The 20,523-nt window shown below is 44.8% G+C and overlaps 1 protein-coding gene across 1 annotated transcript in view; it reads left to right on the top strand.

Moving 5' to 3' along the window:
• The window catches only part of LOC144768629 (zymogen granule membrane protein 16-like), a 36,181-nt gene extending 16,489 nt beyond the window's left edge, over positions 1-19,692 (top strand). Inside the window, exons 3-5 of the mRNA XM_078652438.1 lie at positions 13,057-13,112; positions 17,962-18,094; positions 19,230-19,692. Coding sequence (XP_078508564.1) covers positions 13,058-13,112; positions 17,962-18,094; positions 19,230-19,551 — 510 coding nt within the window. The 5' untranslated portion in view covers position 13,057 and the 3' untranslated portion in view covers positions 19,552-19,692. The remainder of the gene's footprint in view (positions 1-13,056; positions 13,113-17,961; positions 18,095-19,229) is intronic.
• The last annotated feature ends 831 nt before the right edge of the window (positions 19,693-20,523 follow it).

Raw genomic sequence — 20,523 nt, 5'->3', positions numbered from 1 at the left:
GAGGATCCCTTGCAGTATTAGAATACAATGTATGGGAATATGGGGCAGTGTTTTCATTGAGTAGAAGATCCTCCTTGTGACCTCGTTGGCACGTGGTATAAAGTATATATATCAGAGTCCATGGTTATGCCTAGATTTCTCATGTCTCTTGATGTAGATCGCTTGGTATCAAGCTCCCTTAGTGATTCGTCCATAGGCTGGTGTTTGCGCTGCTGTCCACTGGTCATAATCAATGCCTTTGTAGTGTTTGGCTTACTGTAGTTAATTGTCAGACATGCATGTAATGCACAGAGACAGGCAGTAAGACTTCACTTGTGGAGATCTCCTGTATCATACATTTTTAGAATGATTTGCGTATCATCTTCATAGTTGTAACATGTAAGGTTGAACAACTTTATCCTGTCTGGTAAGCAGGTTAGGTAGATGTTGAATGGGAGAGGCGAGGGGACAGACCCTCTGAGGAACACCACGGTGTTGGTTGTGAGCAGTGGATATGAAAGGTGGAAACCAAGCTCTGTCTGTGTTTGAGGTATGAGGCAATCAATATTAGGGTCTTTTAATATATTTCAAAATGATGGAATTTGTGTAGTAGTGACTGGTGGTGAATAGTGTCAAATAATAGGTAAAAGAGAGGTATGGATTAGTGACTCCATGATTGGCTGGTTTGGTTTACTTGTCAGACCCTAGTACAGTGCACTGTGTGTGCCAAGGGATTGTACATCAGATGCTGCTGGTGGGCTTGCAGCACTGATTGTGCTACACACAGAAGCAGCCTGTAAAGTGTGTCTGAGGCCTGCCATTGCAGAGTCTGTGTGCAGTCTGGTACTGCCATGTTGACTGGGCAAGTTCACCCACTGGCCAGTACTTAAACCATCCCCTTTCTGCATATTAGTCACCCCTATGGTAGGCTCAAGGGCAGGGTGCATTGTAGGTAAACGGTATGAGATGCCCTGATGTGTGTGGCATGTCCTGATAGTGGATTACAGCCATTTTCGTTTTTCACTATTGCAAGGCTACCTGTTCCCCATAGGCCAGAATGGGCAGTTTTTATAACATCTTATAATAATAACTGACTCAGGGAACATGGTAGAAATTGGAGTTCAGTATGCCTGAACTCGGAATGATAAAATACATCTTTTAGTTAAGTTGGTTTTAACATTCTGTGTTTGAAAATACCACTTTTAGAAAGTAGATATTTTCTTGCCTAACTACCCAAGCCTGCCTCTGCTAGGTTGTGTATTCCTTGTCTGGAGTTTGAGTGACAGGGACTGGGGGATTCCAGGAGACAGGGTGAGTCAGCACATGGTTTAATAGACCCATCTGCATGTAGAGTGAGGGGAGGGGAGCATCTGGGACCTGAATAGGACTGTGTCTGCCTTCCACAATGCTGACTCTACCTCCTGTGGTGCGTCTGATGTCCCTGGCCCACACTCTCAAAGGAAAGAACGAATCTTGTCAACAATGTGCTCCAGGACTGAGCAGAACTGGTTTAGACTAGGTACATACACTCTCTATCTTCAGAGAACAAAGAAAATCGGTGTTTAGAGGGGGGGACCGAGACCCCAGAAACAGATCACTTCTGGGAATCAAGACAAACCTTCCTGAGGAGAAGAATCAGGAAACTGAAGGAGGAGACTACCCCTATGCTGCGTGTTGTTGGGGTTGGCCTGCAGTGGTTGCTTCATTGCCAAAGAAAGGAGAAAAAGGACTGAGTGTGCTTTCATCTTCTTGAAGAAGATCTCCAAGGACTTGAACTTGAGCTTGCCTACTGCCTGAAGTCTCAGGGATACAAGACTTCAACCCTTCTGCTTGCCTGCATCTAGAGCTGCGGGTTTAGCTGCTGCAGAAGGAACTTGCAACACCGACGCCGGCGAGCTACGCCGTCTCCTGCACCGTAGCCGTTAACGCTGCTCCAACTTGCACCGTAGACCCGACGCCGGCCGCCGAGCCACATCAACGCCAGCGAGTGACGCCACAACCTGTCCGGAGCTGTGAGAGCTGCTCTGATTTGTGCCATGTTCCCTATGTCGGCTGCTGGGCTGAATCAACCCCGGAGCTGACATCGACATCGCGGAGCCGATCCTCAATGTGGGTGACCAAGAATCCATCGACAGCGCAACATCGTAAGGAACCATGGTTTCGGCGCCATCGTGACGTCACCTCCCTGACGCAGTACGGAACCGTCGTCTCACCTCCCCTGTGCTGCAGTAAGGAACAGGGTCTACACCTCCCCTGGGATCGTGAGGAACTGACGCCGTGCAGCGCCAACAAAGCTACACCTCCCCGACGCTGTGGGTAGTCTTTGTTTTTCATCGCTTTTGCAAGGTACTGTTCTTCGGGGGTCTGTTTGACTCTGGGCCCGACACCGCACCCCTCGCGGTCACGCCGTACTTTGGGATTTCTCCTGTCACAACGTCGTGATAACTCAGGTTGGAGTTATCTATTGCTAGAGACTGATTTTACGTGACAACCTATTTGTAAGCATATCATGAGTACAGTATTGTGGATTTTTGTCGTTTGGTCTTGTGTTAAGACTATATAAAACACCTATTTTTATAATACAACCTGTGTTGTGTCCATCTGTAGTGTTGTCACTGTATTACAGTATGTGTTCACAAATGCTTTACACACTGCCTCTGAGATAAGCCTGCCTGCTCGTTCCAAACTATCAAGGGGGTGAGCTGGGGTTATTTTAGGAGTGTAGCCCCTTACCCTGACTAGACGCAAGGGTTCCTATTTGGTCAAAGGTACCTACCTCTGCCAACTAGAGACCCCCAAATCTAATATACTGCATATTGGTTTGTCCAAACTAACTGGCAAACTAAAACTCGTTGTTTTTACTGCACATGTTCTCTAGCATATTAGGGAGATCAAATTAGATTTCAGATATAAATGTTATGGGTGCCAGCTACCACCAAGGAGTTTCTAAAAATATTAGGGTGCAGTTTATGATAAAAGTACCCCTACATCTCTGATATAAGATAGGGTGGAAGTTTCTCTTGAAGTTCTTTATGGAAGAAGGAGAAACATTCTGCTGTTTTTGAAGCAGCGTATTGTTGAATGCAGGACTGCGGCATTTGAAATGAAGAGGCCGATTTCAACAACATGAATGGAATGAAATGGTTGACTTTCTATTGACCACTCTAAGACTAGTGCAGCCCACACACTATCTTCTGCCAGTAAATGTCTTCTCTACCAGAAGTGGCAACTAGATCATGTCCACACCTTCTGACTGCCTTCCCAATCCTCCTTTCTGATTGGTTTAGCATGGACTTGTGTCAGGACAACGTCTCTCTTGTGATATGTAACAGCATCATCTGGGTCAGTAGACCTGCATTTAGGATACAAAGTAGGCAGCCTTATGTATTTCATAAGGCAAGAGCTGCTTTTATCCATAAAGGCCTCCTGTATTTTGCATTTCTGTTGCTACCTCTGGGTTCATGCACACGCACTCTTTTTTGCAAAGCTCTGTGTCTAGAGCATAGAAAGCGAGATTTGGAAGTGCTAAGTTAATGCTCAGTTTAGGCCACGGTTTTGGGGTGAATCGGTTGTTGTGAAGTCGTTTATCCGCAGCACACAAACATGCTCACCTTCTTTAAAGCACTGCCTGGAAATGACTGCAAGGAACTTGACAAAATGTATTTAAGTTCTGATCATAACTGTTAGACGCCGGCGTTCCCGGGCGCACCGTTGTTCTCAAGTGCGTGACCCAGACCCTCCCGCTCCCATGTTAGGCCAAGAAAGGACACCGTCCGAGACAGCCCTTCTCACCCCCTTAGTAGCTTGACACAAGCAGCCAGGCTTATCTCTAAGGCACGAGCGTTCAATATGTGCAACCACACCCACAGCAATCCCAATTATGTCACCACAAATGGACTCCACCCGAGTTTGTATAATACAAGTATACTTTATATAAAAAGATATACAAAATGACCACACGATATAACTCCCACATATATACACTGAGTAATATTGCTTCCGGTGGGTTGGGCGGTCCTAATCCCCAACCACCACTTCTAACCAACAGTTACGCTGACCTTTAACCGTTCTCAACAGGTCAGGTACGTTGTATCACTAGATTTACACACGTTGCAAAATACAAGGATTACTGCACTACTTAACGATGGGTTTCTGTACTGTGCCACAGTGAAACAATACAATGCATAGCATCAAGATCATGTACTGAGTCAACACAAGATAATGCAACTCGATTCGCTACCAGCATGCCCTGTTCAAGGAAGAAATACAGCAATGCATCACGCTGCAATTACGTACAGTGCGATAGGAAAACAATGCAATACGTATCACCACTAGCATGCCCTGTGCAAGGAAGGAATAAGGTAATGCGTCACAGTGCAATTCAGTGCAGTGCAGTAAACAACCAATGCAGTGCGCTATGCTATGAATCTGTATCCTGCAAGAGAAACATAACGTAGTGCGTAGCGCACTAACCCCCCGAGTTCGTTAAGAATCTCTAGTGTCAGACGTTGTTTAATAGTTCGTTAGCTAGAAATATGGCAAGTGTTATACAACTTTTTTTAGAAGTGTGCGACCGGTTGCCCCCAACACGGATCATCTGTGACACCCACGTTCCACTCCAGGCACTGGTCCCTGTACTGCCCTGTCCGGGACCAGCACGGACTGAGATCTGGGCTGGAGCAACAGGCACACGCAGCTGTCAGCAGCGAGAGGCCGAGAGGGTGTCCCTCCGGGCCCGCAGCCTGCCCCAGGCGATGATCCAATTTACCTGGGGGATCGCAACGCCACTCTCCTCTACTGCTGCTCCTCTACTGCTGCAGCAGCTTGGCTTCACTCCAGAACCTTGTCACCACAGGCAAGGCGTGCTCTGGCCGGTAGTTCAGCTCCTGCGGGGCTGCCAGTCCGGGCCTCCAACGTTCAGCACAACTCCTTCCATGAAGCCTTCCACATGATGCTGGTGCTACTTCACGTTGCTTTTGAGGGCCCGATCACTTGGCCGTCCTCTCCAGCGCTGTTAGGATTTCTTCGCTCCCTGGTGCTCACCGCTCTCCTGTACTCCTCACCAGCACCTCCGCTGGCACCTTCAACACTCACCCCCGGCGCGCCCGAGACTCGCTTCATCTCCTGGTGCAAACGGTCTTCCGACGCTCTCCACTAGAGCCCGGGTCTCGCCATGACACGCACACTAGGTGTCTGAGTCTCACCTCTCCACCACATGCCGATTCGCGTGTCGGAGACTCACTCCTTCTTAGTACCCACAATGTCCTGCCACTCTCCACTATTGCCTGGACTGCACTACGACACACAGCCCCTGCGCGTCTGATTCTCGGCTCTCTCCCACGATGCCCAGAATACATAGGTGCTCCCACACCTGTAGCCACACCAAGACATGCACCATGCGCTTCAGAGTCTTGATTCATTCCAGGTGCCCACAATCACCTTAGGCACCCCTTCGGAGGTCTCAGGCTGCCACAACATGGTCCCACCACGTGCCACTTGAGACTTCCTGGAAACTTTTACGTTCCTGTGTAATCGAACAGGGATCCAGCTCACCTGGGGCCCTTGGGTTACAGGACGTAGCACACAGCAAAGTCCTGCTCAGGAAGAAGGGGGGACAAGACCCACTGCAGAGCCCCTTCAGTCTCTCCTCGGTCGAAAGCTACAAACTGCCCACAAGCCCAAGATCACGAAGCAAGGGTCAAGCGTCTCCTGCAGCCTATTCAGCAACTCTTCCTAAGGCAGAGGTTTTCTTTCAGATCGTGGACAGGTCAAAGCCGCCAGAGGCTCGCCAAGTCCATGGCGTCTTCAAAGTGCTCCCAGTACTTCTCTGAAAAATACCGAGACCGTTCTTGACGACATCGTCAACATGACCAAACATAACCAAAGTCTTGGGGTTCCAGTTCTTCCAGTTACATTGTCTTTGAAGTTTCCTTGTGCTAAGGGGTCCCCGACTCCTCCCTAAGTTAGTCTTGCGTATCTCTCCCCTCCCCCCCCAGTGTCACCATCCTCTCTTTGATACTGGGGGCCTGGATCTTTATTCACTCAGAGGGAGATGGGTCTATTGTTTTATAGCTCTGAACCAGTCCTCTTCACCTCACAAAGCCTCTCTTTCGCCCCGCTCCAGGTGCAGGGCAGCCTGGGGCCATCTCAACCCCTCCCCTGGGGCATGATCTCCCTCAGCTTTCTCACCTCTCCCAGATCCAGACAGGCAATTCACATTCTGCTGAGACATGCAAAAAGGTCTAAAGCACAAACTCTGTCATTTTCTCAAACAGCGCTTTCTGGACACACAGCGACAAAACCATCTACCCAAAAAGATGCGCTATGACGCTGTGAGTTCAGACATACCAAACATCATTGTTACATCTCCAATTATTGGGAAACTAAGCAAACAACACTGCACCCAGCCTCCCCCATTCTGTCCTACAGGCAGGATGGCCTTTCACCAGGGTAAATGAAATGTAGTATTTTCCACTGTCAGGGCCTGGCGCCCACACTGGCACAGGTCCTGCCTTTTACCTACACTGCACCCTGCCTAGGGGTTACCCAGAACGTCCTACAGGGGTTCTCCATGTGTATGCAAAAGGGAAAATAAGCCCTGACAAGTGGTAGCACTTGTCAGGACAACATGCTAATTTAGCATAATGCGCGCAGGCCCTACGCTGAAGACCTGTGTTACCTCTCTGCGCATTTCCTTAGTACTAGCTCTGGCGCACAGAGTGCACATCACTTACGGATCTTGCTAGTATGGCAAACATACCAATCAGAGACAACCAAACAACTCTACAATTTATACAGGTAACATCTGTACTTGCACACTGATTAGCAGTGGCAAATACCTACAGCATCTAACTTCACAGCTCTCTGTCAGGAAAACAGTCTAGGGGAAAAGCAAAAAGTTTAAGTGAACTTTAGCCAACAAGGCCAAGTCCAACAATAGCCAGTAAACCTTTGCATTTTCATAAACCCAACTTTGGCAATTTAGTGTAAGCTGTTTTAGAAAAATGTTGTTACAATGCCCGGGAAACTGGAACGTGATAGGATTGAACTGAACAAAGAAGCTCTATGCTATCAAATGAGAATGATTAGTAATGAAATGATTGTACTGTACCTGAGGATTATTTATGCACCAATGTATTTCTGTTCAGTCAGAGAGGTTCGTGTGCTTGGTCGTGCTACTGTCAGCCACTTGCATATATTAATATACTTAATTTTAGAGTTTATTGCTAACGATCTGTAATCAGACATTTGGATCCCTCTTTCAAATTGGAATATTTTCCATGAAGCTTTGGTTTTGACTCATATTTGCAAATAGCTGACTTGGGTAACTGATTTTTCTTTTCATGCATAGATTGGGAATTGAACATTGTCTTCAGGCAGTTATTTTTGTTTTTAATATTAGATGTCCTTTTTCGGAATAGTTTATTTAGCTGTTAAAGTCGTTTTTATTTATGAATGAGCACCTATAGATAATTTCTCTACTTTAACATTTGTTTCTAATTTTTCACAAGCTTCCTAACATTTGCCAACTCAAGTTTAGAATCAGAACATTCTCGATATTTGTAACTTATTCTCTCCCAAGCATGCATAATCATATTGCTTGCTATTTCTGGCCTGTTTACCTTCCATCTTCTTGAAAGCCATATTAGATATTATTTACACAGGTATGAACATAGACGCCACGCTAGCCTGCCGGCTGAACGACTGGTTGAATTACATAATAAATAACGTAGAGGATACCTTTGCCTCAAATCCGGTCGATCAACAATCATGTGCACCTCGCCTTAGGAGGACAGCTGTATGCTCCTTTTATATTTGATATATAATATTTAATAGATATATACTTCTCTTGGAACTAATTGACTTTCAACTGCGGGGGCCCCAAACAAAGGAGGACAGATTTTGATTTCGCTTTACATCTGAGATATTAGATAATTAGATAATGACGTATCGCTAGATTTAAAAGAAAAATTATAAAAGTGAAATACATGGTAAAGATTTTAGACAGAGTGTTCTATCCTGCCCTGAAGAAGTCCGCAAGGATGAAACGCGTTGGCTACATTCTTTTAACTTGTTGAGAGAATAATAGAAAAGAAAAAAATAAGTAATTAATAAAGGATTTGGATATATAACTTTTGCTGGAGTTGCCATTATTTGATTTTGATACATGAATGATAAATGCTTACATGTATATTGAGTTATTCTCTGTCAAACTACGATTTGATGTAAGTGTGCTGGACAGGAAACATCCTTCACCACGCATCCATTACAACGCGCTATGTTACATTGCAGTTTTGACTAGGCAAGTCAATACGTCGACTTGCACTGGAGGGCGCTCTAGACTAAGGAATAGTGTAATTTACTATTCCAACACCTTTCCTACTGTATGTAGACTGGAGTTGGAATAGTAATTCACACTGTCCCTAAGTCCAGCGCCCTCCAGCGCAAGTCGATGTAACGACTTGTGTTGTCAAGACCGTAATGTAACATATCGCGTTGTAATACAACGCGTTGTATCGTCATACATCCTGCTAGCACCTTATGTACTTAGATTACGGTTACTCCACTAAGGGTAGGTGCAATCTATTGCTGCCTTAATCCCCTTTTCATTGCTAGTGTATTATGTACACAGGTAGTGTTAGTTAGTCCAGGGCAGACATTGTTTATCTAAATAAAACTCTAGATTAGTCTGCGGCAATCATCCTTTCTAGTCCTATCTAGTTAGGTCCATCAATCTGGAGATATATATATTCATGCAGACACTATTTTTACACAGTGGTACCCTACACTACCAGGGTGCAATGACATAAGATTGAATGTATATTAGGTATACTTGTATCTCAAGCCATAAAAGCTCATCTCTTTCTTCTTGTAGTCATGATACTTTTGCAGGAATTAGCAGTAATTTAAATACGTCAGTAAAATTGTGGGTAAGATGTATAATGTTCAGAAAGGTTCAGGTATTTGTATTTACTTTGTGGTTGTAGTAATAATGTTATGTTTTTGTGAACATTCATTACAACTTGCCAGAGTGCCACTACATGTGATATCACTTCCTGTGAGGTGACTGCTTATAATAATTATCAACTACCTAAATAATGGCTGGTGCTGTTTCCTCCAGATTTTTAATGTCTTGTACACCCATGGCTACCCCCACTAAGCCCTTAGACTTTACCAAACTATTGCTCTTGGTATGCCTCAAACGTATTAATTCTAGCCTCACAAACTCCCACATCTCATCCAATCCTCATGGACATCGAAGACTCTGCTTTTTGGCACATAGTAACTATTTTCTTGTAGTATGCTTATATTTTTGTATCTGAAACCATACAGTTCAGTGGGGCTTTTGACATGTATATCAAAATGCTCATATTTTCCTCCATACAAAGTTGCTGAAAATTGATTTTCAAAGGTGGCAACTCTGAATATTGATCTTCAGTGGTGTTCGTTTGGGCGGGGGGTGATTGGTATCTTGTATTGCTTTGGCGTGCTGCTCTGTGATTGCTTGTACGCTGCTCTTGCTACATGTTTATTTGCTGTGCTGTGGTGCTTAGTGACTTTAGCTCTGTAACTGCCTGAGTGACCTTTTTACATACATACATTTATATTGCGCCAAGAAAGGTATGCACAACCTCAGCTCACTGCTGAAGGCCTATAAAGCAGTCTCATTTTAGTCTCTTTTTAAAGGTTGTCAGATTAGTAGATTCTTTATTGTTGGTTTGAAGTTAATTTCACACTAAGGTGCTTTGCAGTAGACATCTGCCAGCCAGGGTGCTTCTCTTTGAGCAGGGGCTATCAGCAAATTTGAGTCCATAGATCTAAGGCTCCTTTTTCGTCTATACCAATGGCATCAAAATTGCAAGAGCTCTTGGAAGGCCTGATAAACAGCTCTGTGGACAGACATCAATACCCAGAAGGCCACTCCGGAGACAATAGGTGGCCGGGTAAACTTTTTAAGAACAGAAGTTGTGAGCACATATCTTGGACCTCCTGTTCCGACAGTAACAGCTTGGTTCTGTAGTCATGCAATAAACTCTTTGGGAAACCCTAGAAAAAGCACTGCAGTGATCTGTCTGAGAACCAATAATGACTCTTGTATTAGGGGTGACGTATTTTTCTCCCTAAAATGGTGTAAGGTTCAAAAGTATCCTCTGCTGGAAAGCACACTTTTTAGTGAGACTGTCTGCTTTTCAAGATTAAGTAGCCAGTCAAAGAAGATGTAAAGCCTCCTTGCTTTTGTGTGGTATTAATGCCAATGCACCCTATCATCATCTGACCACCTGAAGTTTTTCACTTGCGCTCCATGAGCAATTGTTTGAGTGCCTTCTTTATTAAGGGCCAACTTGACATCATCCAAGTTTGAGCTATATTAATAGCTTTTTTCAGTTTTTTTTAACTTGTTGAATATCCCCATTGAAAAGAACGATGAATTGAATCTCGTTGGCATGCAAGACCAACCCCTACTCACTAGTTATTGACAGATCATGTAATGGTTTCACTTAACGAAGAGCACTCCATGATTTCCAGTGTCAAAGGCGGTGGATGGATCGGGTAGCACTAGCGGTGCTGCCTTCCCTTCGTAAGCGGTCTCCAATAAACGCTGTCTTGCATTAAGCAGGGTTGTTTCTTTCCCCCTGCCTGGTCTGAAGCCTAACTGCATGTTCCATAACAAGGAAGGCAGCACCTCAGGCACGGAAGAATGTTGCCGGTTAACACCAGGGGCCTATTAGACTTCGTGCCCTGGTGGTGCAACGGGCACGAGTGCCATCTTTGTGCGCCCCCAGGGCACTATTATATAGTAGAAGTCTGCTCCTTCTGTGATACTGATGGCACTGGCACACAGGTAGCGCCTGTGAAACACGAAGCAACATATAGGCAGTCACTCCATATTTCACTGAATTTGCTGCTTCCAGAGTAGGTGCATATTTGCGGCTGCCCTGAGACAGTGCATTAATTGCACTAAGGTGCACTGTCCCTGTTTGAGTCTGGCGCTAAAGGAGACAGTGTGCCCTGTCTACAACATGGGTGATAAACGGTGGTAAACGGCACACACTTAAATGTGCAAACATTATAATTTGCTGGTGCTAAGAAGTCGTGTTCCGGGGTACTGTGACAGAACCCAAACTACTCAAATGCTTTTATTAGTTCAACGCCGGAGCTGCCTTTTACAACTATGGACGTTTTACCAAATAGATCGGAAAATTGTGGGGTAATATATGCCACATGGTCACATTGTTTCAAACATTTTCTTGGGGAGGTTGAGGGGTAACCAGTCAATCACTCTCCCTCCAATCTGAGTGAAACTCCCCTAGGGATGGTGAGCCGCCCGCTCTCAGTGTATTGTTGTGCTGGTGTTAAAACACTTCCCACGGCAGCTCTTGGCCCTGACTCCTGTACTGTGCATTTATAACCTTGCTCACTTTGCCACTGGATTCAAGAAAGCCTGGCTGAAGACGGCTGTAATGCCAGAAACCGGTCCTAGGAAGCTTGTTTCTGGTCCAGGGAAGGCATGGCTTGGCAGTTCGGGCTGGACTGTTCCCATGAGGCACAGGGTCAGACTGATTTGCATATGGCCATGTCTGAACTGGGGTGGCAGAGTGGGTTAAAGAACGGTGATGGATTAAACCCAGATCTGTTGACTGGGTGTGAGTGTTTGATTGGTTCAGATGCTTCGTCCATCACCACCCCCTTTTGTACCGCTTTGTTCGCCATAAGTTGGCAGGGTATGCTCAGACGTGAGTCCCTTGCTCACTTTGCCACTGGATTCAAGCAAGCCTGGCTGAAGATGGCTGTAATGCCAGAAACCGGTCCTAGGAAGCTTGTTTCCGGTCCAGGGAAGGCATGGCTTGGCAGTTCGGGCTGGACTGTTCCCTTGAGGCACAGGGTCAGACTGATTTGCATATGGCCATGTCTGAACTGGGGTGGCAGAGTGGGCTAAAGAACGGTGATGGATTAAACCCAGATTTGTTGACTGAGTGTGAGTGTTTAATTGGTTCAGATGCTCCGTCCATCACCACCCCCTTTTGTACCGCTTTGTTCGCCATAAGTTGGCAGGGTATGCTCAGACGTGAGCCCCTTGCTCACTTTGCCACTGGATTCAAGCAAGCCTGGCTGAAGACGGCTGTAATGCCATAAACCAGTCCTAGGAAGCTTCTTTCCGGTCCAGGGGAGGCATGGTTTGACAGTTCGGGCCGGACTGTTCCCAGGAGGCACAGGGTCAGACTGATTTGCATATGGCCATGTCTGAAATGGGGTGGCAGAGTGGGCTAAAGAACGGTGATGGATTATACCCAGATCTGTTGACTGTGTGTGAGTGTTTGATTGGTTCAGATGCTCTGTCCATCACCACCCCCTTTTGTACCATTTATAACCTTCTTCCAAAGGCCAGCCTCAACAGAGCCGTCGGCAATAATCAAGAAGATCTTAAGTCATGTCAGTGAGCATGTCTGCCTGTTTTCATGCTAATCTGTGACTGACTGTGTGCTGGTCTCTGGCTGAATTGTGTATGTTGCTACGTGCATGACTAGTGCTTAAACAGTGCCGGTGGGTGCAGGTAGTGTGCACTGGCACACGGTTTGGGGGGGAAATGGGCCTTATTTTTCATTACTCTACTTTTGACTCAGAGCGAAAAAGAGAAAGACAAAAAACTGAGAAAAAAGGAGGAAGTGAAAGAAAAGAAGACAGTGACAAAGGGAGAATGCAGAGTTGCCTATGAATCTGCAGGGTGAATTAGGGAGACATTTGTAGGATGGCGATAAAGAGACAAGAAGTGGAATCAAAACTAGACCGCTTTGGTATTTGGTAATCATTAGCAATGGGTCTTCCTTTATGTTTTATTTATTTCTAAATGTTTTCCTTTTTATTCTTTAAATTAAATTTGAATGTTTTATTTAAAGGAAATACTGATTTCCTGACTGTATGTGGTTGTTCTGTGAAGGCACTCTGGGACCATTAGTGTGTGCTGCTGACTGCCAGTGCATGCTTGGGAGTGCCCTTCTCATTTACCTCTGTGATTCTTCTGTGATTGTCTCGCTTATGGCCTGTCTTACATTGTTCTCCCTTCTCTTTTCCCTTCAGGATGGCGTATATCACATTACTCGCCCTTCTGTGCGCCACTCTCTGCGTTAATGCAGGTAAGATCCCAGGAGGCATTCACAATAATAGGAAATTCCTAGCACGCAGACCTACAGGGAATTCGGTGTATGCAGAATGACCGGGACATTAGTGTTATGGAAAAAGGGAATTCGAGGACTGCAGAAATGTAAGAATTCATATTATGTTATGCGTTTTATTTATCACACATTGTGAAATTACCTGGCTTCGTAGTGCTTCAATTCAAGTTATGGGATTTCACACGAGATGTTCTGTGGTGGGAGTTGACAGACAGTCCCTGACCAAGTGTAGTGAGTATAGAGTTGTGAATGGTGTTGGGTTTTGCCTGTGGTGAATTCCTTGGGGTGGGTAGATCTTGGGGCCTACTTGGCAAACCCATTTGAGTTAATCTAGGTTTTGGGTTGTCTTTATGGGGTGTATTGGATTGGTGAAAGGCGTTTTACAACCTTTTGCATTATCCGCGTCAACTATGATTTAGTAGTACATTGTTTTTGAACTTCATACTGTACTGCGTGTTAACCTCACCTTCCTAGAACCTGAATGAACGATTCTGCTGGTGTTTTTAGTGCATTTTTTGTGACTAGCTGTACAGGTGTTTATCTTCTGTAGCCGACTCTGGCATTGGGAGGAAAATGCCAGCAACGGCCCGTGCAGGTAAGACCGGTGGGGTCAGGTGGGTGATTTCGACAGACGACAGACGACGGTGAGAGAAAATTATTTATTTATTTACTTTTCCCTCATCATCGTCCGTCGAAATCCCACCCGGCCCCATTGCTCTTACCTGCACGTGCCGCTGCCGGAAAATGCACGACAAAAAGCACATTGCTTGCCATGTTGGAAGAACAAAATACCTAAAAACACCCCTGTCAACAAACTTTTTCAGCATATGGACCACGAATCTAGAATGTCCTTCCTTTGCACCTCAGACTTTCACTGGTCTGCAGGATAGGTGAGCTCTTTATAAACACCCCCAGTAAAATACATTACAATAAATCACTAAGTAGGAACTCAAGCAACAGGCTGTACGCACTCTAGTCATCTCCCATATAGACGGTAGTATTTTTGCCTTAACTGCCTCTCGCACAGCATCCTTAAAGTGGTTCTACCAACAGCGGCAAGAATGACCGTTGGCACCTCGAAGTATTACCATATGGTACTGCACTTTCACAACTCTAACCGCTGTCATTAACGGTCTGCACCGTTTTCAGTAGGGGTGGGCAGCACTCGCGGAGTTCCATAAAAATTCTACGAGATTCCACCAAAGTGTGGAAAACATACACCTTGCGGTATTCGCGCTGTAATTTAGTGAGAGCAACGCTGAGAAATTAGCACAGACAGCTCAATACCGTGTGCAAGAGCGGGCAGCCATTCGAGTTGATTTTGTTGCCGCCCTAGTAGAAAATCTAACTTGAGCGGCAGCAAATCTACTCGAGAAGCAGCCTTCTGACTGTGACTGGCCATATAAGAAAATTGCACTAGGGCAAAAAAAAATTCTTGCTCCTGATTGCATTTCTGGAGCCTCGTTGGAAAAATATTCCATGACTGGACTACTGTTCTCCAATAACAGAAAAAAATGGTTCCTTTGGTGCAGGCCAATCTCCATCTCGGCTGACAAACTGCACTTCAACGACTCTCCTGGGGCCAGCTGACTTGGGTGTAAACTTTTGAGAGTCAGGACTTGATTGTCCGGGCTGCACGTCAGTAGTCAGTGGCGGGCAAGCATTTTTGGCTACTAACTGGCCAGAATGGGCGACTTCAGCTCTTGTGGCCCTGGTGTTGTAACACATAGTCTTCTAACTGACTCTTTGAGTTCCACTTAGTAGTCTGGGGCTCTGGAGTGACTTTTCCATGAGCCAGGCACCACAGGTACAATCTTCTCTTTGCTAGGCCAAGGATTAGAAGGTGCATTCAAGTGAATGGTGCAGCCTCTCTTGCCAGGTACATGAAACAGCTGGGCAATCCATCTTTGCTCCTCTCTCCAGACCATCGACGATCTGAGGTCTAGATGCCAGGGGTGCCGTATTTATTCCCAGAAAATATCCTCAGGGGATGTATTGGTCCCTAGCCTATGGGCTAGTAGCAATTTTCCTCCCTGGTGATGAATTTCTGTGAAGTGTGGCATCTAGTTATCCCACAGTGCAGTAAAAGGCCCTCTCCCAAATTGGCAGAACCCTTCTTTCGGTGTGTGGAGTTTGGTAGCCCACCCTACAAGTATGGCTACTGCAGGGCTACACGCTCATGGAAAATACAGCAACTGGTTTCCCCTCTCCATCCCCCGATGCCAACTCATCTACCTCAACAAAAGAACAATATACATTTTTCCTTCTAAAATCCAATTTGTGTATGTCTGTTTGTACTTTTTTCTCAATTGAGTTATATGATTGATCACTTGACTAGATTTGTCTTTAGATTGACTCTTTTTGACACCAACTGATTTTATTTATTACTAAATAACTTTATAAATGATCCACTTGTTAGCAATTTGCCTTATATGTAATGGATACACTAGCTCCCAAAGGGTTATTGGGTTGCCCAACCTCGTAGCAGTGATTCACTAGAAAACTTGGGCAACAGAGTGGCAACTTTCCAAAACTTGCCTTTGCTTAAAAGTTACATTAAATTAAACATAGGCATTAAGTCGAGTTTAATGTATCCATTACTTTGATACCTTGAAGTACCAAGTTTAGTTGTCCCAATCAGGAGTTAGCAGAGCTGAGTTGTCAGCATTTAACCCTGTACTTGCCAACAGGACTACCAGCCTTTCCGCAGTATAAATGAAAAATTGGGTTTTTTACTGTTAGGACTCTTAAAGATACATGTCCGAATTTCCAACATACAGCACCCCGCCATAGGATTTGATAAACCGACTGTGTAGGGGTGACATATATACTAAAAAGGAGGGCTTTGGGCTTTGCTATTAGTTTAAATGGCAAAGTCGAGTTAGCAGCTTAAAACTGCTCTGCCAGTATGCAGGGCAAGGCTTGGAGACATGTTGTCCCATTGTCACAGCAACAGTTGTGCTGCAGCCCTGGGAAGAAACACTTTAACTTAAAGACCTTGAGTTCCTTTGGTATCATGAACTAGGGTCTCAAAAGTAAGTCAACATATGCCAATCAGGCTTAGCCAATCAAGCACATCCTTCTAAGTGTTAAAAGCACTGGCTCTGAGGTCTGGGTAGCAGGCCTCCGTGCATTGTCAGAGTCGAAAAACAGTTGTCTTTTTGAAGCACACCCTTTGTTTTGACTCAAAATGGATGGTGCGGTGCAAAGAGGATTTTGGCACATGGGCATAGAACCTCCAAATGGAAACAATGACCTAGAGTTAGATTGGGAGAGGGAAACGGTGAGAGGAGCATATCTCTGACCAGAATATGGGTGCCCAAACTGGGCAGATGGTGCAAGGTCATTACTGAGGCTTTATCAACTATAGAGAGTATCCCCATCAACCTAAAGATGGTCATACAATTGTGGTAGGGAACCCCATAAACTAAAAATTGACCTCTCATATGCCTCTGGGGATGGTCCAAAATTCAGCAGCCAGTCCCACCTTTAGAAAAAGCAAATGAGGCTGCTGGTCTTCTGACCAAAAGTCTGCACTGCCGCCTGTTTAAGGGGCGGGGTTACCGAAAATTTCTTTGATTGACTTCTAAGTATTTAAATAATATGCACATTTCTCTTTGAGCGAGGAAAGTGCCCCTCATGTATCCAGATCATGGCTAATTGAATGTGCTAAAAGCCAGGTACCAGATGGGAGGAGACCTCCGGTTCTCCACCTGAGCTCCACAGCTGTGGAACATTGTACCTATGACCACAGAAAAGCTTCTGACCATATTCATTTAAGAAAGGCCCCGGCGACGTGCTGTCTGCACAAACATCTTTATGTAATATGGATTGCAGCAAAACCTGTTGCTCAAGTCATTGTTATACAAGGAGTAAATATGGCAGCATTTCCCAATTTTTGAGGTCTGGACTTGAGGCAGCTTTACTTATTTACTATCCTCGTTCAATAAAAAATATAAATATAGAATGTAAACATATACACATATGTAGAGGGGCTTTGGGTCAGTCCTCTTCGTTCATTGGTCTGTACACCTGTCATTCATATTTTGTTTCCATAGTATGCAGCATTGGGAAATGGGCAGCCCACTTTAGCCATTGCCTCTCATGCACACATGTTCAACCCCATCTAAAAAGAAATGCACCTTGGTGATAGTCTTGTGTTCTAATACCATACTCTGCCAATTCTTTCTTCTCTTCATTCGTTAGCCTTTTTCTATTTTGTTAGCGATCTTGCGTGTTTAAACCGTGTTACAGTAATTCAAAGCCAATAACAATTTTTCTTTTCACAGATAAGAATCATATTTTTCTTTGATGTGCGTTAACATGAAAATGGGTTTCCATTTCTGTTCTAAATTCTTCTTAAAGCTAGGAAACACTTTTACTCTCCTGTTAAAACGATATGCTTTTTTTTTAATTTACAACTTTTATTGCAAACATATGGCCCCCACATTTACGAGTTCTTGTTTTGTGGCATTTGCCTTCAATATATATATATTTAATTAATACAAATAACCGCTAGCAAAGGCCAATTGCCAATGCTTGTTTCATTAGTTCACACTTTATAGAATAAGGCCTCATGATCGCGATTAACAGTGCTGCTGCCCGGTTATATGTAAAACTCTCAGGGTTGGACCCGCAAAGTTCAGAATAAACCACCCTATCTCCATAACACTGACCTTTCATGATCTTGATGTGCTAAGCGAACTCACTGTTCCTGAGAATGATTATGGCGCGCCTTAGTCTCAAGGTGTACATTGGAGTTGCAAAACACACACCCTGTTCCATGCTCATCTTTGTGGGTCTCTTTCAGGTACTCCACGTTCCTCCTCATACTCCGGAGAATATGGCGGTGGTCGTGGAAAGAGGTTCTCCCAATCAGGAAACCAGCTGGATGGACCGGTGACGGCCCTGAGAATCCGGGTCAACAGACAGTACGTCACAGGGTGAGTCCATGACGTATGTGGGTCTCAACCTAAGATTCTGCTGAAGGCGAGGGTCAGGTGAAATTCTCATTCCGCAATCGCAATCTTATATTACTTTAGAAATGTTCTGTTAGCCTAGCCCTAGCTACACGAATTACTTGAAATTGCGATATTATGCCATGTTGCAAAACTACCTTTGTGGACAACGCAAGCACATGGAACAACATGATAGACCCGAACGGGAACATCTGCTGTTAGCACTGTTTGTGTTATTTTGCGCCATATTTTAGTGCGAAATGTGTCCTTGTCTCCAAAATGGGTGCGAGGATGCATGTCGTGCTAAAATCTAGCCATATTTTAGTGCGAAATGTGTCCTTGTCTCCAAAATGGATGCGAGGATGCATGTCGTGCTAAAATCTAGCCATATTTTAGTGCGAAATGTGTCCTTGTCTCCAAAATGGATGCAAGGATGCATGTCGTGCTAAAATCTAGCCATATTTTAGAGCGAAATGTGTCCTTGTCTCCAAAATAGATGCGAGGATGCATGTCGTGCTAAGATCTAGCACCAAATGGCAGTTTTGCATTTTACGTAATAACGCGTAATTTATTGTAATTTCTGAAATTGTACCTATTTTTGCAAAAAGAAACTTCTCATCCCCCAACTGAAGGCCTGGTGTGGGACCACAAGCCCTTTAGGTTGCCACACCTCTTAAAAATATCACTTATCCGAACATCTCTAGTCGCATACTGTTCAATGGCATCTTTTTCATAGCAAGTGCACCCGTCTCTTACACTTTAATGGCGTTTCACTGATTTCCCCTTCTGACATTACATACACAACAGTGGAGTCTTGCTCACTCTCCAGTATTGGCCTCATGCCCTTAAAATAGGTCTGACCCATTACCCTCGACCCTGGCATAGGTAACTATGATGATCTGCCACTCAGTCTTCAGATCACTGTACTGATACACCTCTATTGACACTTACTCAGTTCCCGCATCATTAGTGTTATCCTGCTCATTTATGTGGCTAGGACTGCATCTGTATCCTGTGGGATGTGCCCCAAGATTATTCTATTCAATTTGACCGTAATGTGCAATGTCAAAGAAAGGATAAGTGATTCCATTGTAGTCATGATGGTTTTGACCTTCTGCAGGTTTCAGGTTCGTTATGGCACTACATGGAGCGGCTACCAGGGAGGGAGGCTTGGTGACCTGGAGGAGGTTTTCCTGCACCCCGGAGAGCACATCATACAGGTGCAAGGCAAGTACTCAAACTACGTCCGCAAGCTGGTCTTCATCACCAACAAGGGCCGTCAATTCCCATTCGGCAAAGACTATGGTACCAGCTTCAATGCCGCTCCCCTCTATCCTGGCAGTGTTTTGCGCTACGTGAGTGGCAGCTCAGGCACAGTCATCGACGCCATCGGCTTCCACTGGGACAAGCCCAACAGCGGCTGTGTTCACTGCAACCAATAGGCGCCTTGGACTCTTTCTCACCAACTCTCAAAAAGCTCAATCACTCCTAGTAAATGCACTCCATTTTCTTCCACGTCAACCTCTCGGGCGAATTTATGAGTGCTGTAATAACCAACAAAATAAAGTTGTTTTGACACTTGATTGAAAGTTTGATTTTGTGGTCTTATTCTAATTTACGGAAAGAGGGGTTGCAGTGGCGTAACAAAAGCATGGGAAGATCTCTTGCAAGATAGGAGGAGGGGGCCTCCACCACAGGTTACACAAATCCACACATGATCTGGATTAAGACTGGATGTCAACCCTCAGGAAAAATAGAAAATACAGGCTCATACTTCACTCTCAACAAATAAGGATTATCTTGATCATTCCCCCAGGATGCTTTTTGTCTCACCTCCCTTAAAAAAATATAGCGGGACAGACATTGAGTGCCATATTTACTAAGAAGTTACACAATGCAAGGTAGCAAGCAAAATTGCTGTGTTGCGTGGCATGAACCGGAGAGGGCATAACTGCACTATATGTATACAAAGTAATGTTCTAATGTATCCATGTACTGGCACACATTATGCAGCTATTAGCCAACACTGGCACACTTGCACCATAGTGCAAGGGAGTCTGTGTTGTGGTCTGCATAGTTTTTCTGCAGAAAGGGACGCCAGCTCAGGTATGCTCAAGATTTTTGTGCAAATGCATGTCTACATGTCTTTGTAGAAATGGATTTGAGTAAAAATTAATGGGTGGATGCACAGGAATTTTCCTGCATCACCCGTAGAACGCCTACCTGACGCAAAAGAACACTTTGTTACAAGGCAAAGCATGTTGTTGTGATTTGCATTGCTGTGTAAACCCCAGCAGAAGTCTTTGTGTCAGGTCTGCATTAAAAACGTATTGCAAACTCATTGTAAATTTGGGCTCCAGTGTTCCCTGTGTAAATCATGTTTCTTACTTCCAAGTAATTGAACTACCTGGTAG

The sequence above is a fragment of the Lissotriton helveticus genome, chromosome 7, assembly GCF_964261635.1.
Source record: "Lissotriton helveticus chromosome 7, aLisHel1.1, whole genome shotgun sequence".
In the NCBI taxonomy this organism is placed as follows: domain Eukaryota; kingdom Metazoa; phylum Chordata; class Amphibia; order Caudata; family Salamandridae; genus Lissotriton; species Lissotriton helveticus.
The sequence above is the reverse complement of the archived record's forward strand: the minus strand, read 5'-3'. Positions and strand labels throughout refer to the sequence as shown.